At 38.3% G+C, this 27870-nt stretch overlaps 1 protein-coding gene across 21 annotated transcripts in view; it reads right to left on the bottom strand.

The window, feature by feature from the left end:
• SYNRG (synergin gamma) overlaps positions 1 to 27870 on the bottom strand; it is an 85928-nt gene that overhangs the window by 57996 nt on the left and 62 nt on the right. For 9 of the 21 annotated variants that reach the window (XR_009049994.1, XM_057715699.1, XM_057715705.1 and 6 more), the window contains exons 1-3: positions 23166 to 23291; positions 21395 to 21435; positions 17405 to 17526 (exon numbers count right to left, since the gene is read on the bottom strand). Coding sequence is in view for 20 of the 21 variants with exons in the window: in XM_057715699.1 (XP_057571682.1) it covers positions 17405 to 17526; positions 21395 to 21435; positions 23166 to 23282 (280 nt within the window). In the remaining variant the exon portion in view is untranslated. Of the gene's footprint in view, positions 1 to 17404; positions 17527 to 20254; positions 20585 to 21394; positions 21436 to 22487; positions 23103 to 23165; positions 23292 to 27870 lie in introns of those variants that run through there. The other 12 variants (XM_057715720.1, XM_057715719.1, XM_057715703.1 and 9 more) reach the window with 10 other exon arrangements.

Here is a 27870-nt window from a genome sequence, read left to right as displayed (position 1 = left end):
GGGGCTACTCTTGTGGCAGAGCACGGGCTCTAGGCGCGTGGGCTTCAGTAGTTGTGGCTCATGGGCTCTAAAGCACAGGCTCAATAGTTGCGGCGCACGGGCTTAGCTGCTCCGCGGCATGTGGGATCTTCCTGGAGCAGGGATTGAACCCGTGTCCCCTGCACTGGCAGGTGGATTCTTAGCCACCGCGCCATCTAGGAAGTCCCTATAAATGTATTTTAATAGAAGAGTCAAAGAACATAGGCTAAAATTGAAAAGCTCCTTTTAGTATCTTGCCCCTTCCATCTCCTTCATGTTTTCAAGGGGACCACCACTGCTAACAGTCTGAGGGTATGTGTGTAAAATCTTTCAGTCTGTGTGTGTAAGGCTGTGTACAAAATCTTTCAGGTTGTGTGTGTAAGGTTGTTTGTGTGTATAACTCACAAGTTGTATCTGGTGAGCTCAATGATCCACACTGAGAAGGGGTATCATATCTTAAATGTCTCTATATTTCTGGCAATAAATAAGAGCCTGGCATACAGCAGTTATTCTACAAATGAGATTAAACACGATTTTCCAATATGTGTGATAGGATAATGGCTATTTTGATATTTGTTATCATAGGCTTGATATCCAAACTTTTACAGAAAATAAAGTATATTTAATCAATAATGAATGACATATCAATGCAACAGTATAAAGTTTACTGAAGTGTCCAGAGGTAAGAATAGTATTAAAAAAAAAAAAAGCCTAGTATCACACAATAGCGAACCACAGAATCTAACGTGAATCATGATGCTGAGAAGGATGCAAATGCTGGCGGTGGATAGTTTTTACTGAGTGAAAATTCCTCTATTCTTCAAGCTTCTCCCTGAACAGGTCCCCTTCAGTTCCCTAACCTGAAAATTGGCTGTCCCTGGAAGCCCCCTCATTTGGAGATTGCTACTTTTCATCCAACATCTCCTGTAGATGGGCAGTATTCCTCCTTGCTTATTCTCATCCCTTTTTCTTCTCTCTTTTCCTTCAAAAAGCTGAACACATTTTAATTTCTTGCTATTCGACTTCATCATTTACTATCCTAACTTGTTTATCTCATCTACTGACCCTCAACTCCCTCACTCTTCAACTAAAGGCTTCAGAACCTCGCTATGGCCCATTCTACTCCTAAACTGCTCTTGGTGACGTCAGTAATCATATGGATGACTCATCTAACACTGTGGCCTTTCAGGTCTCTTCATCACAACCATGTCCAACATACCATTCCCTCTTCCCATTCCACGGCCATCCCCCTGATCATCTACCCCAGTAACTGCATCATCTCCAAAAATCTCGATTTCAAGCATCCCAACACTTAAGCACCATCTTCTATCCCTCCAGCTCATGCACAACAGCAATGCTCTTATTTCATTAATACCTCTGTCCCATCCATTAATCTTACCACTTTCCCACTATTCATCACCGTCATCATGTCCTCACTCCTCTTCTTGCTTAGCTTAGACTCCAGGTGTCAATAATTAAATGCCCTTGTAAACATCCTTAGCTCCCTTACCTCTGGCTTCCTCTGTATGGTCTCCTGAGAAACCTCATTCCTGGTTAGTCAACTAATCACCTTCTCTTATCCTTACAACCAAACCACTTAATCTTGCTGGAGAGAAAAACCTTGAGGATTTGCCTTAAATTCTTGACTGCAAATCTCAAATGGATCCCCAACATTGGAGGATCCTACTATGAGGACTCCTATTATGTAAGATTTCAAGATTGACGTTTCTTGAGATTTGCTATGGCCCAGCATATTTCAATTTTAATAAACATTCCATGTTTTCTTAAAAAGAAAGTATATTTCACAATTGTTGGGAACAGTGTCCTATTATCCACTAGTCAAGTTTGTTAAGGAGGTTGTTTAAACCTGTATCTTTATTGATTGCGGGTTTGTCTATTTCTCCTTGTTTTTCTGTCAGTTTCTGTCATACATTTTGAGGCCAGGTTCTTAGGTGCATACAAACTGTTATATCTTTCTGGTGAATTTAACCTCTTATCAAAATGAAATACCCTCTTTACCTCCAGGCTTTTAAAGCTTTTTGCCTTAAAGGTTTTTTTTTTTCTTCTGGTTTTCCTTTAACGGAAATGTTAGTGTTTCCCTCCAATTAAAAAAAAAAGTATTTCTTTTGAACTTACCCAAAATACCACCTTGTTCTGAACCTTTACTGAAACAGTGGAAGATTGTTTTAAGGTCTGGAAGTATTACATGTGTAAAGCACCTAGAACATTGTCTAGTACACATGAACAAATATATAGCAACTATTGTAAAAATAATTATCTTTATACATTAGAAATATACTTTATACATTAGGAACAATATTGATGACAGAATAGAACACTCTCCAAAACAGTAACAATTCAATTTTTTCTGAAACAAAATAAGATTCCTCAAGCAAATACAGAATTAAGCAACTAGATAAGAAAAAAAGAACACATGGGCTTCCTAGGTGGTGCAGTGGTTAAGAATCCGTCTGCCAATGCAGGGGACACGGTTCGATCCCTGCTCCAGGAAGATCCCACATGCCGCGGAGCAACTAAGCGCATGTGCCACAACTATTGAGCCTGTGCTTTAGAGCCCGTGAGCCACAACTATTGAGTCCATGTGCTGCAACTCCTGAAGCCCACGCACCTAGACCTGTGCTCCGCCACAAGAGAAGCCATGGCAATGAGGAGCCTGCGCACCACAACAAAGAGTAGCCCCCACTCACCGCAACTAAAAAGAAAGCCCGCACACAGCAAAAAAGACCCAACACAGCCAATAAAATAAATAAATAAATTTATAAAAAAAAAAAAAAAGAAAAAAAGAACATAATAGTTATAGGTATCATTTTACTGTGTTCCTGCCATATGTCAGAACTAGGCATACATTATTCTCAACATATGTAAGGTCAGCAGAGTTAGGGATGTTTCTGATCATGAGCAATAAGACGACCTCAGTAATAACAAACACGGGAAGCCTGTACTATGCTCCAGGGACTTTCCTAAGTGCTTTTCATGTATTAATTAACTCAGTCATTGCAACAAACCTATGCAGTAGGTGCTACTATTATTCTCATTTTACAGATGAGGAAACTGGAGCAGAAAATAGTTAAGTATCTCACTCATTACTGGCAAGTGACAGAGCCAGGATTAGAACCAGGCAGTTTCTGGTTCCAAAATCCATGTTCTCCATCATTATGCTATGCTGCCTCTCCAGTTACCAATAACCACCACAAAATTCAGACTTAAATTTTTTCTTTTTTTTTTTTTTTCCTGTTTCTGTTCATATACCTGCTCAATAAATACTAGCAGCCTGGAAGGCTTGTGAATGATTTCCAGTACTTTACAACTGGAGCTGCAAGTAACACTGCTTAATTACTAACACTCTCTGTTCTAAATCTTGGGTAGTGGTGGCTATGCATACTTATTTTTAATCATAGTGTGGTTCTCCTGCTGCTAAAAATTAGTGCTATAGTCCTAGTGTTACGTTTCTCCCCCCCCATCTATAATTTAATCAGTTCCTTATTTTTTTTTACAGTTTCACTCAGATATAACTGATATGTAATATTGTATAAAGTTTAAGGTGTGCAACATGTTGATTTGATACGCTTATATACTGCAAAATGATTAACACCATAACATTAGCTAACACCTCTGTCATGTCATATAATTGCCATTTCTTTTTTGTGGTGAGGGATTAAATTTCTTTCTAAATTTTGACTTAGTTTACCCAAGGCACATAAAACACAAAAGAAACCACCCAAATCATATAGGCTAAAAGACAAAATGATATATTCCACAAATATAATAAAGAATGAGGGCTTCCTAGGTGGCGCAGTGGTTGAGAATCCACCTGCCAATGCAGGGGACACAGGTTCGATCCCTGCTCCAGGAAGATCCCACATGCCCCGGAGCAACTAAGCCCGTGCACCACAACTATTGAGCCTGAGCTTTAGAGCCCGTGCATCACAACTATTGAGCCTGCACTTTAGAGCCTGTGAGCCACAACTATTGAGGCCATGTGCTGCAAGTACTGAAGCCCACGCGCCTAGAGCATGTGCTCCGCCACAAGAGAAGCCACGGCAACGAGGAGCCTGCGCACCACAATGAAGAGTAGCCCCCACTCACTGCAACCAAAGAAAGCCTGCACACAGCAAAAAAAGACCCAACACAGCCAATTAAATAAATAAATTTAAAAAAAGGTGTTATTATACATATTACCTTTCTATTTACACAATTCTGTTCTTCAAAGAAGATTCAAACTCACTAAATAGCATTTTGTGTTTCTCCTACTCCTAAAAAGTAACTTTATACATTTCATATCTAATTTTATACATTCTTTTGAAATCTAGATAAACCGAAAGGTTAAGAGATACTAATCCTTGGCTATACAGTGAGTGAATAACACAGCAAAAGAAATCAGTCATAAATCTGAGATACAGCCAATAAATTACCAAAAAGACTAAAAGATAAAGAAGTTCACTCCCAAGTTGAAGGATACTGAAGGCTACTGAAGACTTGAGTAAGTGGAAGAGGTATGACAGTAAGACTAAAAGAGTAAAAATGTCAATTTCAATCAAAATCACAATAAGTTTTATATGGAATTTGACATGCTTATCTCAAAATTTATAGTGAAGGGGACATGACCATGAACAGCTATAATTCTTTAAAAGAACAAGGACCCAGATTATGAGATATCAAGGCTTATCTTGGGTGAGAACACTTAAGACAGTAAGATATTTATTGATGTAGAGACAAACAGGCATAGCAATGGGACAAATAGAAGAGCTCAAAAACTAATCCAAAACATATAAAGAAATTTGATTTACAGGAGTAATCTTAAAAATCAACAATAAAGAATGGGCTAGTGAGGGGAACTCCCTGGCAGTCCAGTGGTTAGGACTCTGTGCTTCTACTGCAGGCGGCAGGGGTTCAATCCCTGGTTGGGGAACTAAGATCCCTCATGCCATGCTAAAAAAGAATGGGCTATTGATAAATGATTTGGGGGACAACTGTCTACTCAAATGGACAATAATAAAATTAGACTCTTCAGCCTCACAAAGATACCAAAGAACACTTCCAGGTAGGTTAAAGACCTAAATGTAAAAAGAAACTTTAAATTTTTTAATAAGAAAATACAGGAGAATATCATTATTACCTCAGGGTCGGACTATGTCTTAGATGAGACACAAAAAGCTCAAACCGTAAAAGAAAAGATTTATCCATCTGACTTAACGTCTACAAAACATACCATAAACAAAATTAAGAGGAAAGCCAAAGTCTAGAAGGAGATGTTGACAGTACAAATAAACACAAAGGTTAGAATCCAGAATATATAATGAACTTTTAGAAATCAATAAAACCAAAACAGAGCAAAAAACTGGAAGTAGCGTAAACGTCCATCAATAGAAGAATGCATATACATACAATGGATTACTACTAGCAGCTACGTGAACAAACCTGGCATCATTCTACAGCTGGGATAAATCTTGGAGAAAAACAATGTTAAACGAAAAAAATCAAGTGCAGAAGGGAACACACTGATGTAAAATTTTAAAACCTAGAAAATATTATATAACATTTATAAATATACAAACATATATTAAAAAGTATAAAATACATATGGAAATAATAAAAAATGAGTTCATGATAGTGATAACTATCTCTGGGGAAGCAGAGGAAGAAAATTATAACTATTGTTAAAGTCTTTTAAAAAATGTAAGGCAAATATGGTAGGTTAAAACTTGATAAAAGGATGACATGACTGTCTAAGAAAATCGCAAGCAATCGACACAAAAATTCTTAGCACTAATAAGTGAGCTCAGCAAGGTTTCAGGTTACAAGACAAATATAGAGAAATCAATTTGTATTTCTATATACTAGCAAAGAACATGACACTGAAATTAACAATACAATGACATTTACAATTACTCAAAAGAATGAAATACTTAGATGTAAATCTAACAAAACATATACAAGACGGGTATGCTGAAAACTACACAATGCTGATGAAAGAAACCAAAGACCTTAAAAAAATGGAGAGACATACCATGTTCATATATTGAAAGAATCTACATATTAAAGATGTCAGTTTCCCCCAAGCTGATATAAAGGTTTAATATAATTCCTATCAAAACTCCAGCAAGAGTTTTTGTAGATCTAGACAACATTATTCTAAAATTTTATGGAAAGGCAAAGGAACTTAGAACAGTTAAAACAATTCTTAAAATAATAACAACACGAGAGGAATCAGGCTTCTATAGCTAATGAGATTGAATCAGTAATCAAATCTCCCAACAAAGAAAAGCCCTGGCCCTGATGGTTTTGTTGGCGAATTATACCAAACATTTAAAGAAGAAATAATAACAATTCTTCTAAAATTTTTGCAGAAATTGATGAGGAGAGAGGTTATGCTAAGACCAGCATAACCCTAGTATCAAAGCCAGACAAAGACACTACAAGAAAAGAAACTACAGATCAATATCCCTTATGAACACTAATGCAAAAATCCTCAACAAAACAACAGCCGTCAGAATTCAGCAGCATAGTAAAAGGATTATAAACCATGACCAACTGGGATTTATTCCTGTAGTGCAACGATGGTTCAATATATGAAAAATGATCTATGTAATATACCACACTAACAGAATGAAAGGGGAAAATCCACATAATCATCTCAAAGGATGCAAAAAAGCACTTGACAAAATACAACACCATTTCATGACAAAAAACACTCAACAAACTAGGAACAGAAAAAAATTACCTCAACACAATACAGGTTATATATGAAAAACCCACAGTGAACATCATACTCAATGGTGAAAGACAGTTTTTCTCTAAGATCAGAAATAGGCCGGGGGGACTTTCCTGGCCACCTAGTGGTTAAGACTCTGCTCTTCAACTGCAGTGGGCACGGGTTCGATCCTTGGTCGGGGGAACTAAGATCCCACATGCTGCATGGCGTGGCCAAAAAGAAAATAAATATAGGGCAGGGATGCCCACTTACCACTTGTATTCAAAATAGTAGTGGAAGTTCTAACCAGAGCAATTAGGGAAATAAAGGAATAAAAGGCATCCAAATTATAAAGGAAGAAGTAAAATGATCTCTGTTTGCAGATGATACGATCTTATGTGTAGAAAATCATAAAGACTCCACAAAAAAGCTGTTAGAACTAATAAATGAATTCAGCAAAGTGGCAGGTACAAAGTAAACACACAAAAATCATAAGCCAACCTCACTATAGGGTGTGGGAGCCAAGAGAGGTGAAGGAATGTCAGCAGAAACAATTACTCTTCCCCCCCCACACACAAAAAAGGCATCAAGTGCTCAAAATCAAATGAGAAATGGACTTTCTAGAACTTATAGAAGTATATTGTTCAAATACTAAATGGAAACAAAATAAAGCTTTCAGACTGTATTTCTCCCTAAGCACTAAGAAAGTGAGGTATGTACCCCTAGAAAAGCCTTGACATTAAAATAATCATGTTTTAATCACGTGCATTTCTATACACAAAAGATGAAACAAAAAGGAAATTACAAAGACAATTCCATTTACAATAGCATCAAAAAGAAAAATACTTAGGAACTAAGTTAACCAAGGAGGTGAAAGACATCCAATGAAAACTACCAAACACTGCTGAGAGAAATGAAAGAAGTCACAAATAAATAGAAATACAGCCCATGCTTCATGGGTTGGAAGACTTAATATTGTTAATATGTCCGTATTACCCAAAGTAATCGGCAAAAGCAATCTCTATAAAAACTCCAAGGACACTTTTGCAGAAATAGAAAAACCCATCCTAAAATTCATACAGAATCTCAAGGGACCCTGAAATAGCCAAAACAATCTCGAAAAAGAAAAACAAAATTGGAGGACTCAGGTTTCCTGATTTCCTACTATCAGACTACAGTAATCAAAACAGTAATGGTACTGGCATAAAGTAAGGCATGTAGACCAATGGAAAATCACAGAAGGCCCAGAAATAAACCCTTGCATATACAGGTCAAAAGATTTTTGATAAAGGTACCAAGACCACAGGTAAGAGACAGTCTTTTCAACCAATGGTAGTTTTCAACAAAATTGGACCCTTACCCAACACCATATACAAAAATCAACTCCAAATGGATTAAGAATCTAAAACAATAAAACTCTCAGTAAAAAACACAGAACAGAAACTTCATAACACTGAATTTGGCAATGTTTTCTTGAATAGACACAAAAGGTACAGGCAATGAAAGAAAGAATAGACAAGTTAGACTTCATGAAAATTTTTAAAATCTGTACATTAAGAGGCATAATCAAGACTTCCCTGGAGGCACAGTGATTAAGAATCCACCTACCAATGCAAGGGACACAGTTTCGATCCCTGGGCCGGGAAGATTCCCACACGCCTTGGAGCAACTAAGCCCATGTGCCACAACTACTGAGCCTGCACTCTACTGCCTGAGAGCCACAACTACTGAAGTCTGCATGCCTAGAGCCCATGCTCCACAGCAAGAGAAACCACCACAATAAGAAGCCTGAGCACGAAAAAAATAGTTGCCTGTGAAACAACGGACAAAGGATTAACCTCCAAAATATACAAGCAGCTCATGCAGCTTAATACCAAAAAAGCAAATAACCCAATCCACAAATGGGCAGAAGACCTAAATAGACATTTCTCCAAAGAAGACATACAGATGGCCAACAAACACATGAAAAGATGCTCAACATCGCTAATCATCAGAGAAATGCAAGTCAAAGCCACAATGAGGTATCACCTCACACCAGTCAGAATGGCCATCATCACAAAACCTGGAAACAACAAATGTTGGAGAGGGTGTGGAGAAAAGGGAAGTCTCCTGCACTGTTGGTGGGAATGTACGTTGGTACAGCCACTATGGAAAACAATTTGGAGGTTCCTTCAAAAACTACAAATAGAACTACCATATGATCCAGTCATACCACTACTGGGCATATACCCAAAGAAAACCATAATCCCAAAAGAAACATGCACCATAATGTTTATTGCAGCACTATTTACAATAGCCAGGACATGGAAGCAACCTAAATGCCCATCAACAAATGAATGGATAAAGAAGATGTGGCATATATATATATATATATATATATACACAATGGAATATTACTCAGCTATAAAAAAGGGATGAGATGGAGCTATATGTAATGAGGTGGATAGACCTAGAGTCTGTCATACAGAGTGAAGTAAGTCAGAAAGAGAAAGACAAATATTGTATGCTAACTCACATATACGGAATCTAAAAATGGTACTGATGAACTCAGTGACAAGACAAGAACAAGGACGCAGATGCAGAGGATGCACTGGAGAACTTGAGGTTTGGGGGGGTGGGGGGTGAAGGGGAAGCTGAGACGAAGTGAGAGAGTAGCACAGACATATATATACTACCAACTGTAAAACAGACAGCCAGTGGGAAGTTGTTGTATAACAAAGGGAGTTCAACGCGAGGATGGAAGATGCCTTAGAGGACTGGGACGGGGAGGGTGGGGGGCAGTCGAGGGAGGGAGGAAATACGGGGATATGTGTATAAAAACAGATGACTGAACTTGGGATACCCCCCAAAAAAATAATAAATAAATAAAAAAATAAAATAAAAAAAAAGAAGCCTGAGCACCACAATGAAGAGCAGCCCCCGCTCGCCACAACTAGAGAAAGCCCATGCTTAGCAACGAAGACCCAACGCAGCCAAAAATAAATAAATAAAAAATCTTAAAAAAAAGGGGGGGGGCACAATCCACAGAATAAAAAGGCAGCCCACAGAATGGGAGATAATATTTGCAAATCACATATATGATAAGGGATTAATATCCAAACTAAATAGGAAACTCCTAAAACTCAACAACAAAAAACTCAATTCAAAAATGGGCGAAGGAATTGAACAGACATTTCTCCAAAGATATACAAATGGCCAATAAGCACATGAAAAGATACTCAACATCACTAATCACTAGGGAATGCAAATCAAAAGTATAATGAGGTACCACCTCACACCCATTAGGATGGCTCCCATCAAAAAACAGAAAATAAGTGCTGGCAAGAAAGTGGAAAAATGGGAACTTTTTTATATTGTTGGTAGGAATAAAATGGTTACAGTTGCTGTGGAAAACAGTATGGAGGTTCCTCAAAAAATTAAAACAGGATTACCATATGACCCAGCAATTCCATTTCTGAGTATATACCCAAAAGAATTGAGAGAAGAGTCTAGAAGAGATACTTGTACTCGTATTCCTAACAGTATTATTCACAATAGATAAAACATGGAAGCAACCCAAGTGTCCTCAGACCAATGAATGGATAAGTAAAATGTGGTACATACATGCAATGAAATGTTAGTCTTAAAAAGGAAGGAAATTTGCATTATGCTACAACATGGATAAACCTTGAGCACATTACGCTAACTGAAAATAAACCAGTCACAAAAAGACAAATACTGTATGATTCTACTTACATGAGGTACTTAGAGCAATCAAAATCATAAAGACCTAGGGACTTCCCTGGCAGTCCAGTGGTTAACACTCTGCACTTCCAGTGCAGGGGGTGTGGCTTCAATCCCTGGTAGGGGAACTAGGATCCCAGGTGCCATGCGGTGCGGCCAAAAAAAACCCCCAAAAAACAAAAAACATTGACCTAAAGTATATAATGGTGGATGCATGGGGCAGGAGGGAGGTAAAAATGGGGAGTTATTGTACAATAGGTATGAGGATGGATGGTGGTAATGGCTGCACAAGAATGTGAATATATTTAATACCACTGAACTGTACACTTAAAAATGGTTAGGATGGTAAACGATGTGTATTTTACTGCAATAAAGTTGGAGAAAACATGGGAGGAATCAGTGTTACACAGCTACTGTAATCAAGACTAGCAGACACATAAGTCAATGGAATGGAACAGAGAACCTAGAAAAACACCTACATAAACATGCCCAACTGATTTTGACAAAAATACAAAAGCACTTTGATGTAGGAAGGACAGCCTTTTCAACAAATGTTGCTGAAGCAATCGGACATCCATTGGCAAAAAATAAACCTCAACCAAAGTCTCATATCTTGTACAAAAACTAACTCAAAATGGACCATGGACTTAAATGTAAAATGTAAAACTATAAAACTTTTAGGGAAAAAAACATATGAGGAAAGTCTTCAGGATCTAGGGCAAGGTGACGAACTCTCAGACTTATACCAATGCATGTTTCACAAAATGAAAAACTGATAAACTGGATTTCATCAAAATTAAATTTTTTTTCTCTGAGAAGAACATTGTTAAGAGGATGAAAAGACAAGTGTTATGGTCTGAATGTTTGTGTCTCCCCCAAATTCACATGTTGAAATCCTAACCCCCAAAGGTGATGGTATTAGTGGGTAGGGTCTTTGGGAGGTGGAGAGTGGAAGCCTCATGAATGGGATTAGCCCTCTTAAAAAGGGGTCCCACAGAGCCCCCTAGCCCCTTTCCACCCCCCAGGAGGATACAACTAAAAGTCTGTGACCTGGAAGAGGGCCCCCACCTGACTATGCTGGCACTCTGATCTTGGACCTCCAGCCTCTAAAACTGTGAAAAATAAATTTCTGTTGTTTATAAGCTACCCAATCTCTGGTACTTTGTTATAGCAGCCTGAACAGACTAAGACAACAAGTTACAGACTGGGAGAAAATATTTGCAATTCAACAGTAAAATAACAAAAAAATCCTACTAGAAAATGGACAGAAGACCAAAAGGACATTTCTCCAAAGAGAATGTAATGATGACAAATAAGTACATGAAAAGATATCCAGCATCATTAGTGTTAAAGAGAAATCAACATGGAGGCTGCACTCTGAACATACCCCTAGACCAAAGGCTCACCTTCAGGTAACCAAAATGTAACACTGTCCTGATTTCCCTGAAATGCTGACTCTGACCTTAAACAAAATCTAAGCTTTCTTCTTGTCAATGGGACCTTACAGTTTCCTAGCTAATCAGCTACAATCAAGTAAGCTTAGCAATGAAAAGGAAAGTAAGTTTCTAGAAACTAATCACAGTAGAAAACAATGTACTCATTCATGTTTATAATGAACTGTAACTGGTTTGCGCTCTCCCTGTTGGGGAACAGTTTGTTTCTTGCCCAATAAAATACCCATATCAAGTAAAGCTCCCTGAATTTCCTTTGACATTAGTCATTAGGGAAATGCAAATTAAAATCATGAGATATCACAACACAGCTATCGGACTGGCTAAAATAAAAAATAACACCACCAAATGCTAGTGAGGATGCAGAGAAACTGCATCACTCATATGTTGCTGGTGAGAATGTAAAAGGGTATGACCACTCTAGAAAACAGTTTAACAGTTTCTTTAAAAACTAAACATCCAAATACCATGCCACCCAGCATTCCTGGGCATTAATCCCAGAGAAATGAAGCCTTATGTTCACACAAAAACCTCTATTTGTCCTAGCTAAAAAGCAAAAACAGCCCAGATGTCCTTCAATGGGTAAATGGTTAAACAGTAGTATATACAATAATGGAATATTACTCAGCAATAAAAATGAAAGAAATACTGATGCAAACAAGAAATGGATGGATTTCATTGGATGAATTTCAAAGGAATTATGTAGAAGGAAAAAAGCTAATCTCAAAAGGTTAGTGATTCAATTTAGGTAACATTGTTAAAATCACATAATTCTAGAAATGGGGAACATATTAATGATTGGCAAGGGTTGGGGGTATGAAGTGGGAGGGAGATGAATTTGGCTATAAAATGGCAACATGAGGAGATCCCTGGGGTGATGGGAATGTTCTGTATCTTGACTGTATCCGTGCCAACATCCCAGCTGTGATATTATTCTACAGTTCTGTAAGTCGTTACCACTGGGAGAAACAGGGAAAGGATCTCTTTGTATTATTTCTTACATCGCACGTACAGACATTTACCTCAAAATTAAAAGTTTAACTAAAAATGTTTTGATAAAGCTGTGCAATTGGCTCACACATGTTCATCATATAGGCTATTCTTACCTATATACTTGAAATATTTTGAATAATAACTTTAAAATTTATTCTAAATCTTTCATAGTGTGTTCTTTTTAAGAGTTTTGGGGAGTGGAGGGCTATGTGGCAACCAAGACTAATTTTCATCTTTGACTTTTATCTGAAAGCGCGCCCTTCAAAAATTTAAGGGATGATTAAAGAATAATGGGTATTTTTCATACAGGTCTGTGCTTGGTTAAGGCTATTAAGTCTGGGGGAGAAAAATAAGATCTGAATGAGTTTCTTCTTTAAGAATGGTGAGCAGCTTCCAAGCAGCATAACGCCTGTCAGCAAGACTACAGGTTAAAGAAAAAGATTTCTGCTTCTTTACTTTAGAACCATTCTAAACTCCTGATACTCAGGGAAAGTATCTGGGCGATATCAAATCTGGTAGTTCACTTTTTATTGTTTTTCTGCATGTTAGAAATCCTTATTGTTTTTGGTTGTTTCAAACTCTTAAAAATTTTTTTTCAAATAATTATAAAACAATGTTTAGTGTGAAAATTAATTTTTACATTGTGGGCATTCCCTAGTGGTCCTGTGGTTAGGACTCCATGATTTCACTGCGGAGGGCACAGGTTCAATCCCTCATGGTGGCCATAATAATAATAATTTTTAAAAAATGTATCAGTTGTTAAGATTCAGTGGTAAGCTTACTAAATCTTAACTAGAAACACATGGTATTCTTTGGTACATTGCTTCCAATTACATGCTGCCCTTACTATAAGCTGACACATCCCTATGCTGTGTGCATTCCTCCTGGTATACTCCCTCATTGGTTTTTGGCCACATTAGTTTGTGAGAAGCAATTGATAAATCCTACCTTGAGAGAAAGCTTTAAAAGACACCACAGGGTTTGGCCATCTCTTTTCACTTATGCCAAGAGTCTGGGATGTCCTAGGTAAGGGTCTCGGGATAAAGAGAACATGGAGCTGAACTGGAGGCAACTCATAAATGACACGTATCACAAACAATAAATAAATCTGTTTCTGTAAGTCACTGAGGCTTGGGGATTTTTGTTTCTGCAGCATAACCTAGTAAGAGCTGAGTAACTTCGATTAAAAACCTACAAAACTCAATTTATTCCCATTTTCTTCCTATTGGAGGTGAATAAAGAATGATTTGGAAGTTTTCTTAATCTTTACATACAACATAGAGGCTTTATTTGCTTAAATGACTTCAATATGACAATGGTTTAAACTTAAATTCTGATTAACTCCCAATATTATTTATAAATTATATACATGTGCTATTATACTAATATATGCATAAAACATGCAGAAATAGAAACTTTTAAATAATTAGGTAAAAATGAAATATAATGCCATAGCACGTAAAATATTAACAGCACAAAATCCTTTTGCTCTGGTTTATTTATGAATGATTTTTTTCTTTTTTCTTTTTCCCATTTTTTTTTTTAAAATAATATAACACCTTGGATTCAGCCAAAGAGCTGACTCCTGGATTCAGTCTGCTTGGTTTAAATGTGTACATGACTGAAGAAGATAATTTACAAAGATATGGAGATACAAATGGATGTGGATAAAGCCCATTCCTCAGGCTGTACTTATTAATTAAATCATGATACTATCAATTTCACTCACCAATTCTAAAACCAAAACAAAACAACATTATTTGCTTTAATCCACACTATGATCATGACCAGTTATGCAGGGACACACACTCAGCACAGTAGCAGGAAAATTCTCAAGTCCCCTATAACTCTCATTCAGATTCCCAGTTATGTCTCGTTTTAAGCGTTATTGATTTCTACCTAACCCCCTCTTTTTTTTACACATTTAAAATTTACAGAAAATTTGCAAGAACAGTATAATTTTTTTTTGTTTTGCTTTGTTTTTAAATTTTTTTTGGCCGTGCCATATGGCTTGAGGGATCTAGTTCCCCAACCAGGGATTGAACCAGTGCCCTTGGCAGTGAAAGCGCATACTCTTAATCACTGGACTGCCAGGGAATTCCTGGAAGAACAGTATAATATTAACATTTTGCCCTATTTCCTCTCTGTTCCTACACATGCATACACTCTTTTTTCTTTTGCTGAACCATTTGTGGGTAACCTGTAGACATAATTTCCTTTTTTTTTTAAACAAAGAGAAAGTAAATATGAGATTTATAAATTCCAATAAGTAAGATATCTAGCTAAAATTTGGTAATATTGTTTTGATTCATCATATTGATTTTTTGGTTACCCTCCGTTTATAACAAATGAGGTTTTCTATTTACTTAGCAAGAAAAGATTCCTTTAAGAATTTGTTAAAAACCTAACCAATTAAAAATGTTAATTAAATAATACATGACATGGGACTTCCCTGGTGGCACAGTGGTTAAGACTCCACAATCCCAATGTAGGGAGCCCGGGTTTGATCCCTGGTCAGGGAACTAGATCCCACATGCTGCAACTAAGAGCCTGCCTGCCACAACTAAAAATCCTGCATACCACAACTAAAAGATCTCACACGTGCAACTAAGGCCAGGAACAGCCAAATAAATGAATAAATTTTTTTTTAAAATAATAATACATGGCAAAAATCATGAAGGTGATACTCAAATGACTGAAGTCTGGGAAACACTGGTAGCTAAGAACTTAGGCTCCAAAATGTAATATAGCTTTGGTTTCAGGTCTGCTCTGAAACAAGACATGACATTGAACAGGGCACTGAATCTCTCTGACTACAGTTTCCTTATCTATAAAATGGGAATAAAACTATTACTTAGAGTTGTTATGAGGAATAAATGATATAATGCACACAATGAATACAGCACAGGTAAACAACAAATAGTGGTTATTATTATTACTGGTTATTACCATTATTCAAGAAAGAATGTTTCAGACAGAAATGGGGGCTGTGAGCCAATGAAAGCATAGAAACATAGACAAATATTAAAAACAGAACACGAAACAGTGCTGTGCCACTGGAAAGATCATTCCTGATGTTAATATTAATATAAAAAATGAAAATTTCTTGCCACTTTCTGCTCACTGTGTGCCAGGTACAGTGCTAAGTTCTTTATATAATTCCTTTTTCAATTCTTTCTACAACCGTACAGGCAAAGTATTACTACAACCCTCTTTCACAGGTAAGTGGCAAAGCTGGGCTTTGAACTTAAGTCTGTCTGACACCCATGTTTTTTTTTTTTTCTTTAATCCCCCAAGCCCCCCAAACCAACCACCTTCTGTGGCTGCTCCTCTTCAATCTCCTCTGCTTGCAACTCACTCCTTTAGATTTAAACACAAATTCTGAAGGCTCTATCCTGGACTATTTTCTCCATCTATAGGGTTCTTGGATGTTCTCGTTTACCCCTACGGCATCAATTACCTTCTATGTGTGGATGATTCCCAAACCTATAGTTTAAAACCCAGAGTGAAAAATCTTGAGTTCCAGGTCAGCTGATTGTCTCTGGACAGCCCCAATTGAATGTTTCATGGGTCCTTGAAAGTCAACAATACGTTCCAGCAAACGCTCTCTTCTGGTGTTTCTTTTATTAAGAAATGACACTACCTGTCAGTTGCTCATGCAGAAAATGGGGAATCAATGAGTTACCACCTTCTCCTTTATTTTCAACATCCAATCCATCAGCAAGTCCTATTGATTTTATTTCCTAAGAAGTTCTCAAAAGCATCCTCCTCTGCACCTGCCTGCTACCACCCTAAGTTAAGCCAACATCTCACCTGCTCTCACTACATAAGCCTCTTAATGATTCTCCTTACATCCACTTTTGTTCTCCTCTCTCCTTCCAGTCATTCTGCAATCAGCAGTCAAAGTGATCTTTTTGAAACATAATTCTGATCGAGTCATTCCACTGCTTTAAACCAGTCAATGGCTCCCTGATGCTCTCAAGTGAGAATTCAGTGTATAATATGGTTAAGTATAGACCTACTGAAGGCTTAGGTTCAAATCTTGGCTGACTTTGTAGGCATCCTCACAAAGCCTGAGTTTCCCCACCAGAAAAATGGAGATAACACCTCTTTAAAAAGTTGTTATGGGGATTAGATGAGACAATTCAACATAAAGAAAGCTCTGAGCCTTGCAAACAACAATACTGTTCTGTTCATGAGAACTGTGCTACTTCTTCTAACAATGTGATTTCATGACATCAGGTCCCTGAATCTTCCAAGATGCCATTCTGTAATTCTTCTAAGTCAGTAGTCAAATACAGAGGTCACCAGATTTTTCTTAAATGACTTACCTTTTTTCTTGTCACTCTTACAAACATATATTCATTTTATTTTGAAGGAAGCCACCTAAGATGCAGACTACACTTATTTCTAAATGTAACACTGAGCTCCTAGTATGTAGCTCTTAGTATGTAGACAATTAACAACAAACAATAGCTTTGTAAACACTGGCTAAAGAGGCAAGTACCTGCATAGCAATAGCTCCCTGGGACATCTGAGAGCTGTAATTCATTCCCATCATGCCTTGCATATTCGGCTGCATGACAGAGACCATAGGAAAACCTTGCTGCTGCATTGGCATCAGACCTGCTGAAAAATGCAAAAATATCATTAAGGCCGATGTGTTTTATAGTTTATTTTCTTAAAACCGTAAGCACCTAAAGGACTTGTTACTTGGAAGGTGGCAATGGGATAGAGGAAAAGGCACAGGCCCTGGAGTGAGACAGACTTGAGTATGAATTCCAATTCCATCATTCACTTAGCTATGTGATCTTGGGCAAGTTACAAAACTTCATCTGTAAAATGAAGACAATAATAGCTGTTCTACAGAATTTTTGTGCATACTTAAAAAATACACAACATGGCGTAACTGGCCTTCAAGATGACCCCCAGCAATCTCTGCCTCTTGGTATTCACATCCTTGTCCTTCCCTCCCACATTGAACAGGGCGGACCGGAATAACCAATAGGATATTGTGGAAATGACAGTGTGTAACTTCCGAGGCTGGTTCTTAATAACCCCTGCAGCTTCCTCCTGGCTCACCCACTGGGGAAAGCCACTGCCACATTATGAGAACACTCACACAGTCCTGGGGGAATGGAGAATCCATGAGGCAAGGAACTGAAACCTCTTGCCAAAAGGCAGCACGAATTTGCCATCTACGTGGGTGAGCCATCTGGGAAACAGATCTTCCAGCCCCATCAAACCTTTCGATGACCACAGTCCTAGCTGACATCTTTATTGCAATCTCCTCGGTCCTGAGCCAAAACCACCCAGTGAGGCCATTCCCACATACCTGATCCACAAAGTGTAAAATAGTAAAATATCTATTTTCTTTAAGTTTTGGGGTAATTTTTTTTGCAGCAGCAGATAACTAGTACTCAAGAGTTAATACTAATTAACTAATACTAATGAAGTTACTTTTAATACAGAACTAGTTAAGAACATGAACTCTGGAAGCCAACTAAAAATGTCACTTGCTAGGTTTGAGACCTTGAGCAATTTGCTTAACTTCTTTCTGTGCCTCGGTTTCATATCCGTAGAACTATTTAACACCTAATATGCTCAAAGAAATGATACTCTTCTTCTCTTTCCTTACAACAATAATTAATATAATACCACAAAACAGCCATCAGCATACAAAGTATATAATGCAATGGCAGGAAAACCATCATGAAAGTATGATTCATATTATAGTACCTTTCAAACTTTTCCAATGAAGCATTCCCAAGAACACAGGAGAATAAAGATTACATCCCTCCAGGGATTTAATAAATACTAAATGTCTACTGTATTTTAGGCACAGTTCTAGATACTTGGTATGCAACAGTGAATAAAATAAAATCCCTACATAGCCTGAATACAAATTGCATTCTAATTTCACATTGTACCACATATTACATCCACGCTGGTTCTAGTACAAGGAACTTTTTTTTTAAATCTCTTTATTGGAATATAATTGCTTTACACTCTTGTACCAGTTTTTGAGGTACACCAAAGTAAATCAGCTGTATTTATACATATATCCCCATATCCCCTCCCTTCCACTCTCCCTGTCCTGGCCCTCTAAGGAATCACCCATCATCGAGTTGATCTCCCTTTGTTATACAGCAACTTCCCACTAGCTATCTATTTTACAGTTGGTAGTGTGTATATGTCTAGGCTACTACAAGGAACTTTTTAAAATCAAATTTTGATTTAAAAAAATTTAAAGGACTGGTAAAGTATACCATGTTTATCTTGTGGATTCTGTGTACCTTCAAGGTTATTTATACAGAGTTTAATTTCAGAAGCATGGACACCACATTTGTAGGTAACATTTATTAGTGGCAAGATATTCATTTATTCATTTATATTAATCATTTATTCAGATATTCGAGGGCCTACTCCATGTCAGGGGACCATTCTAGGGATACAACATTGAAAAAAGCCAGGTCTTTGTTCTCATGGAACTTACACTGTAATTGGGGGAGACAGATAATTAAAAAAATCAAAAAGTAGATATTGGGGGGGGGTACAGGGGGAAGGGAGAGCCAGGGAAAGGAGTGGTTGCTATTTCATAGTCAGAAAAGTTTTCACCAAAAGGATGGCATTTAAGCAAGGACTTGAAGGGAGTGAGCCATGCGGATGTCTGGGAAGAGTATTCTAGACAAAGGAACACCAAATGCGAAGGCCTTGAGGTGTCATGGAGAGTCAGAATGCACAGACTGAATATAGCATAGTACAATATTTTCCCTCCTGTGCCTTTGGACCTACAGTTTTATTTATTTTCATGAGTGTATTTAAGACTTGAACGGGTAACTCAAGGATCTGGCACAGCATTTAAAGTCACAGAAGTGAAAAACATTTAAAGGCATACACAGTGAAAAACAAATCCTGTTTCTCTCCTGTTCACCTACTCATGATCTTGTGGCTGCTCTGCTTGTCAGTTCCTTGTATACGCTTTCAGAACACGTGTGAACAATTTAATGCCTTCAAAACATCCAAAAGTCCACTCTAACTTACTTTGTAAAAAAAAAAAAAAAAAAATCTCAAAAAAAATTCCAAATTCCAGAAGAAAAAATATCAGGTACCCTTTTGAGACCTCTTCTTGTTCTGTTCCTTTGCTCCGTACGTAGATTTTTACTTAGAAGCTGATAAAAGTGCAAAATGATGAGCCACAATAATGAACACTAAACTCTGTAAAGCTCCCCCTAAAGAACAAAAGATCTCAAACCATTTGATCTGAACCTGGGACACATCTAATTACAGACAGCTTAAATAATGCATAAATGTAAACACCACGAAATGAATACAACTGACCCTTGGAAAAACGTACCTGAAACTCAACCTCCATCACTGATTATACATGGAGGCACTGACCACCTGCTACTGAGCCGCCCTTTGTCATTCATCTCTACTGGTGACCTAGGTGTCTGTTTCTCTAGCAAGTCTACCATAACCAGTCAACAGTGGCTTTGCGAGAAGGGCCAGTTTTCCGAGCAGCTTGGCCTGTGCAGAGGAGGGGGGCACACTGGAGTGGGAGAAGTGAGCAGAAAGAAGGGCACACATGTTCTTCCATCAGTTTTGTGTCTCAGGGGCACAGCAGCATGAGTCAAGATTATATCCCTTCACTACTGTTTCCTTGAAGATGAAGCCAGAATCGATACTGGTGGGCCCTTGCCTGAAACCGAGAGAGAAGGGATATACCTAGCGGGGAAACTGCTAGGAATAAAACTGAGACTTAAAATAGTTTAAACAGAATCAGAATATGTGATCTCTTGTGTACATGATTAAAATAAGACCAAATTCATACAGAGAAAATGTTAAGTATAAAATAACTAAAGGAGTTCATTTATTCATTCAACTAGCATCTATAAAGACCCTATTATTTTCTATCAGCATGCTGGGTGCTGGAGATACTGATCAGCATAAGGCAGACACAGCCCGTGCCCCATGGAGCTAACAATCCATAAGACAGATAGGAGACTGGGGCGGGGAGGGTGGGGGGGACTCGAGGTGGGGGGAGTCAAGGAAGGGAGGGAATACGGGGATATGTGTATAAAAACAGATGATTGAACTTGGTGTACCCCCCAAAAAATAATGAATAAATAAAATTAAAAAAAAAAAAAAGACAGATAGGAGAAAGGTGGCCTTCAGAGAACTACAACTCATTTCATCTTCCTCATCTGTTTCTTTAATACTTTTGTCTTGAAAGTCTCCTTCATCGCTGAGGTTGAATAACAATCTGTCAATATAATGCTTAAATAAGTCTGGGAGAAATGAGGAATGACCCTTCTTATTCCCCAAATTACACAATGTTTGAGAAATTTTAAGAGTAAGCTGTCACAGAGGTTCAAGACTACAAGAAAATTTTACTCTATTTGGCAGCAATAGAACTTTTTTACCCATGTAATCCCCAAGTTCAGAAACATAACAGTGAAAAATGAAAGTTGAAAACTTAAAAGCTTTCACATACCTTGAGGGGGTCTTATTCCACCTGCAACTGGAAACATGAAGCTGAAAACAGAACAAAAATATATTAGGATCTTCCTGGGTGGAAACACTTCAGATAAAACATGTAATGTTTTACATAAATAAAAAAAATTATAGTTCCATAGTACAATATTGAGTTATCCACCATTGATACAGATTGACCATGACAGTCAGCATGTTAGTGTAGAGGGAAAATTTCTGAGCCAGAAGACAGAAGACCTTGAAACTGGTCCTGGTTCTGTCACTGCGTGACTCCCCTGGATTCCAGTCTCCCATCCATAAATTCAACTTGGTGAACATTTATTGGATGCCTAATACATGAATGGCCTATATGAGCTCAGTCTCGCTGAAGACACAGACACAGGCAAATAACTTTAACACAGGATAGAACGTACTAAGGGCTGTGAGGGGGCCAGAATACTAATAGAAACGAGATGAAAAAGATTAATTTGAAGGGTTATATCTTGGAAAGGTTTTTGGAGGTATCTCTTGAGCTGAATCTTAAAGAGAGGCACACTATATAGCTTAAGCAAAAGCTCAGAGGCCGGAGCTATAGTGTGTTCAGAGAAACAACTTAAGGTTGACTATAAAATATAGGACTGGAAAAGTAAGCAGAATGTAGAGGGCTTTTAAAATGTTTGATCTCATTTTGAGTATTATACAAAGTCACAGATTTTTAAAAATTGTGGTAAAATATACATAATACAAAATTTTACCATTTTAACCATTTTTAAGTGTACAGTTCAGTGGCATTACAATGTCGTACAACCATCACCATGATCCATTTCCAGAACTTTTTCACATCACAAACAGAAACTCTGTACCCGTTAAAAAATAACTCCCCATTACTTTCTCCCCCCGAACCCCTGGTAGCCACTATCCTACTTTTTGGTTTGGTGAACTTGTCTATTCTGGCTACCTTACATTAAGTGGAATCCTACAATACTTGTCCTTTCGCATCTGGCTTATTTCATTTAGCATAATGTTTTCAAGGTGCATCATGCTGTAGCATGTGTGAGAATTTCATTCCTTTTCATGGCTGAATAACACTCCATTTATAATACGTATGTACATACCACATTTTGCTTATCCATCTGCTGATGGACAGCTGGGTTGGCTGTTGTGAGTAATGCTGCTGTGAACACTGCTGTACAAGCATTTGTTTGAGTCCATCTTTCATTGCTTTGAGGTCTCTACTTAGGAGTGGAATTGCTGGGTCATACAGTAATTCTGTTAATTTTTTGAAACACTGCCAAACTGTTTTCCACAGCAGCTGTGCCATTTTACATTCCCACCAGCAATGCACCAGGGTTTCAATTTCTCTACATCTTCAGCAATACTTGTTATTTTTTGAATTTTTGTTTGTTTCTTCATAATTATAGTTATCCTAATGGGTATGAAGGGGTATCTCATTGTGATTTAGATCTACATTTCCCTGATGTCAGAGCTTTTCCTCTAGTGAAATGATCAGAATGTGCTGTAGGTTTCTCTGGTAACGAGGTATGACAGAGAAAACTTGAAGTAACAAGAATTAGCTAAGAAACTGTTACAATAATCTTAATAAGAAATGAAAAGGGCCATAACCAGAGTAGTGGGAATGGAAAATAAGAGGTGAATGAAAGCCATTTAAAAGGAAGAATCAACAGGACGTAGCAACTGCCAGGATGGAGAACAGTTCTGAAAAGGCTGAAAGAGCTGAATATGCTGCCAAGATTTGAGGTGTGAGCAGCTAGAAGGATGGTAATGGTATTTACTGCTGACAGGAACCCAACGTGAGCAGGTCTGGGGAGAAAGGTGTTAGGAGGATGTCCACGAGGAACAATCGAACAGGCATCAGAAAAGTGACTCCAGCTCAAGAGAAGGGTCTGCATCAATCTAGATCTCTGAAATAGAGAGAAAAAAAGGGAAAAAAGTTAAGGTCTGGTTGTGGATAAAAGAGCCAAAGGGATGTGCACACATAGTGAGAAAACAACAAAGGAAAACCTTGGAGAATTCTTAGGGAAAACTAAGTATGGAATGGTCACTGAGAACCAAAGAAGTTGGTTATAACTGAGAGTTATAACTGAGAAAGCAACTGCATTTAAGCAAAAAGTGTCTAATGCTGTAGAGAAGCTGATAAGAATGAGGATTAATAAATAAAGATCGCTCCTTTCAAAAATGGTTATCTTTGAGTGAACAGTTTCAACAGAGGAATAGGAAGGGACCTGCATAGACAAAGATTCTGGATGTAAAAGATATACTTAGTGATGGATAAAACAAGGTTTTTGAGAGGATAGGATTAACGTAGCAAAAGGAAGAGGGACTTTTTTTCTCTGAGATGGGAGGAAAAGGAAATGCGACAAATCAAGGAAGAAAAAAAATCTGAGTGGGAAAAGCCCTTAATCTGGGAGTCAAGATCTGAAGGGTGTTTCTGGATAGTCTTTAGAGATACAGTGAGATCAGGAACGGTATGCCAAATTTATGTGTCCTTACATTTTTCTATTTCATGACACCCTCCCTTCCCAGGAAAAGGGCTAAAAATCAAAACTTTAGAGTCCTTTAGCGCTAAAATATTTTAATCAATCAACTAATTTTTCTGTAAGGTGGTTTACAAATTTCTAGTTGGACATCTACCTGGTTATGCGTTATTTACAGTCTTGTAGAGGATATGTGAACCATTTGCAAATTCTGCTGACAAGCAAGCCTGTACCCAAAGAGAGGACTGAACAGTGAACAGCTTTTCTGAACTGCACACAAGACATATTAGCTAAGTAATGTGTTAACTGGATAAAATGTTTAAACTGCAAGTTGAAAGTTGGTAGGACTCAATTTTTTAAAAAGTTACTCATACACTAAGATTTATAAACTGAGCAACAATGCATTTAAGTAGTCAACCTGTTGAGACTTTCCAAATCAGTCTTAAAGATTACAATCACGAACAGGGCTTAGTGGCTAAGTAAAAACTGGACACTCGAGTGACATTTTCTTTTCTCTAGCTCCTCCACAAAGTAACCATGAAGCTCTATGCAGTCCTTCACCACCCTGCCCTGTTTGCTCTTTGTCAAACGAGGACACAGAATCACAGGTTTGCAAGGTCCTAAGTAAGACAACCAAATAATGTATGGACGTATAAAGGTTACTTTGGAAACATAAACAAAAACTAAATTAAGAACACTGCTGACAAACATGACTTACTCCAGTAACTATACAACAACCCAAACTACCTACTAACCTATGTACCATTCATAGGACTCTCTGAAATGTTTAGATGACTAACAGCAACATTCTTAAGAGTGGTTAGGGGCTTCCCTGGTGGCGCAGTGGTTAAGAATCCGCCTGCTAATGCAGGGGACACAGGTTTGATCCCTGGTCTGGGAAGATCCCACAAACTGCGAGTGAGCAACTAAGCCCGTGGGCCCCAACTACTGAGCCTGTGAGCCCTACAGTCTGTGTGCCACAACTACTGAGTCCACGCACAGCTACGGAAGCCCGTGAGCTCTAGGGCCCAAGTGCCATAACTTCTGAAGCCCATGTGCCTACAGCTCGTGCTCCACAAGAGAAGCCACAGCAATGAGAAGCCCGTGCACTGCAACAAAGAGTAGCCCCCACTCACAACTAGAGAAAGCCTGCACACAGCAACAAAGACCCCAACACAGCCCCCCCACCCCCAAAAAAAGACTGGTTAGACAAACAGCTAAGTAAGATTACTGATAAGTTTGGCAAAAAACTGGGCAGCAAGATGATAAACAATTTGATTTCAAAGGTGAAACCACTATGCGTTACTGATATCCCAATATGAAAGCAGAACTGTGAGCCCTACTTGTCACGTGCCTATCTCATTCATCCTCCCCTTTCAGTTACCACGGCTACTAACCTAGATCAGCCTTCGCTTCTCTCTGAGGCCTGGACTCAACAAGACTTCCTAATAGATCTCCCCACCTGCAGAGTATGGTTTCTAATGCAACTCAAGGAGCACAGGTGAGGCGCATCTCCCTAAGGGACCATTTGACAAAGCTACTCCTGGGATTAAAACAATGTAATGATTCCCCCTTAAATTCAATTTTTTAAGTTTATATTCAAGGCCCTCTTCAGTTTTAACACAACTTTTTCAGTTTTAACTCACAAAACTCTCTTCTCCCACTCAGTGCCACAGTCCATCTGGCCTACCTGCTATCCCCTAGTGTTCACTGCGTCTTTCCATCTGCATGACAATCTCCTGACCCCTTCCTCTTCCTGAAAATGAGGCCCAGCTGAAATACCTCTTCTTTGCCTTCGACGTGCTTGAATCTACAAATATTTACAGAATGTTTTCTATGTGTAGAATGTGCTAGAAGCAGTGGAAGATAAAAAGATGATGAGGCCCTTAAGGAGCTTATAAAAGCAGGAAATAGACACGCTCACAAATAATATTATCCCAGAAGGATACAAACTAAACAAAATCTTTCAACTCTTTTTTTCCTGCCATACCTGACTTAAAAAAAAAAATTATACTTCTCATCTCTTGGGTAAATTTTGCCCTTTATACAACTCTACTATTTTTTCTAAAGTAGCCCAGTAAGGATACCAATCAAAAGTAGGCTAACACTAATAAAGCTGGAAAATGCCTGTGCTTTTTGCTCAGCCTCTTAGGACAGAGACAAGTACCTAAGAAATACAGTAAATTACAGTTCATGGGTTTCCTCCATTAAAAGCTGAGGATGCTTGGTTCTTTTTCTTTTTCCCTAAAATATACTTAGGCTACCAACCATAATGTTAGCTTCCTTATAAAAAATAACCTCAGTCCTCACCACTGCCCTCTAAAAACCATATTCTTTCTTTATTAAGCATACAGCTTTTCAGCCTCAGAAAATCTCCAATATAAGTAATATTTACCACATATTTTACAAGATAAGGATGATTTGCTCTCCCACATATCCTCTAGATTTAAGAATGCAATGTTACTACAACCAAATTTTAAATAGGAAAGAAATTTTAAAGTCAATCATTCTAATCTCTATCACAATTCAGGCCATATTTAGAAAAAAAACTGTGTTCATGGACCAATGATGTTAAAGTACTACAAACTAAGGGGAATGATCCACTCAACTTTCTACACCCAAACTCCTCCCCATCTGAAAAAAAACAAAACAAAAAATCCAAATCAAAACAACAACAAAACCCCCAAAAACCTGTGCCTCGAATGCCAAATTCTTTCAAATTTATATTTCCCCAGAACTTGGTGCCATGATTCATCATACACTTGATCAAAGTTATGCCACCCAAGAACATTTTAGAAACTGTTGTCACATTCAGAAAGAGCAATTATTACATATGTCTTCTCCAGCCAGAAACTGACTTATATCAAGTATTCATGAAAAACTAACAAAACAGTGGAAATCAGAAAACAAAAGAGAAAGAAAACAGTTTCAAATCTAAAGCGAAAGATGTGTAGAGAAAATGAAAAATAGGGCTGCACACAGGTGGCTCATGGAACAGCGACTGCTCTTTTTTCCTGGCATATATACAAGCACCTGCAGGACGTGATGACTTTGAAGGCTTCACACTGTGGTGTTCATGACTCCAAAATTAAAACACTGCATTAAAAAAAAAAAAAAAAAGAAAAGCTAACACTTTGTTTTCCAAAAATAACTTAGGATGCTGATGATAAAAAGCTAAATTTAATCTCCAAATGTGTATGAACCTTGGGTTGGCTAGCAAAACAAAGTCAGACTAGGTCATTAGAGAAGTGGGATGAAAACTTCCCAGAATCAAATATTTCCTTAAATGATGAACCTGTCAGGCTGCAAACGTTCATCCCTTATATCTTTCTGGATATGAGAACCACTGCCGATTAGTAGCTGAAATTGACAGAGGGCAAATCTGTTTAAGGGCTAGAAGTCTGTAAGCTTTGGTCTGATAACTGAGTACGTGCTGTTTAACAGTGAATTGTTTTTCAGTAAGGGGGCAGGTGTTAAGAGTTACCTCTACAAGAGCTCTATTTGCTAATTTAAAGGTCTTCAGATTTTCCTGCTGTTTCTAGCGTGTTAAAGACAAAATAAAAAGGACACAACACTGAAAAGACAAACAGTGCATACGCACATACACACACACACACATACATCTCGGAAACACTTGTCCAGCTCTGTGAACAGATTTTTCAGAGCCCCTGGTCAAACCCCGGGAAAGGGAAGTCTCTGATCGCTTCAGATCCAGCCGGGCTAGAAGCGACGCGTGGGGGTTCCTCCTCTACCCACCCGGGCGGGTGCCAGCCGCACCAATGGGACCCTCACCTCCTCCCCCTCTCCTCTCCGCTCAGCCCCAGCAGCCAGTGCCCCCAAGCCTGGAGGGCAGGAGTCGGGCGCCCGGGCTCCATCCGCCCCTTCGGCCTAGGTTCCCGGGAGACGACCCTTCTCCCGCAGCCCACTTCCAAGAGAAAAGGGGTCGGCGCGGGCGAAAACCGCCACAGCCGCCGACCACCCGTCACCGGTGCTGGGCCTGCCC

The sequence above is a fragment of the Hippopotamus amphibius genome, chromosome 17 (genome assembly GCF_030028045.1).
Source record: "Hippopotamus amphibius kiboko isolate mHipAmp2 chromosome 17, mHipAmp2.hap2, whole genome shotgun sequence".
Taxonomy (NCBI): domain Eukaryota; kingdom Metazoa; phylum Chordata; class Mammalia; order Artiodactyla; family Hippopotamidae; genus Hippopotamus; species Hippopotamus amphibius.
Note: the sequence above shows the minus strand (reverse complement) of the source record. Positions and strands in the feature narration are given on the sequence as shown.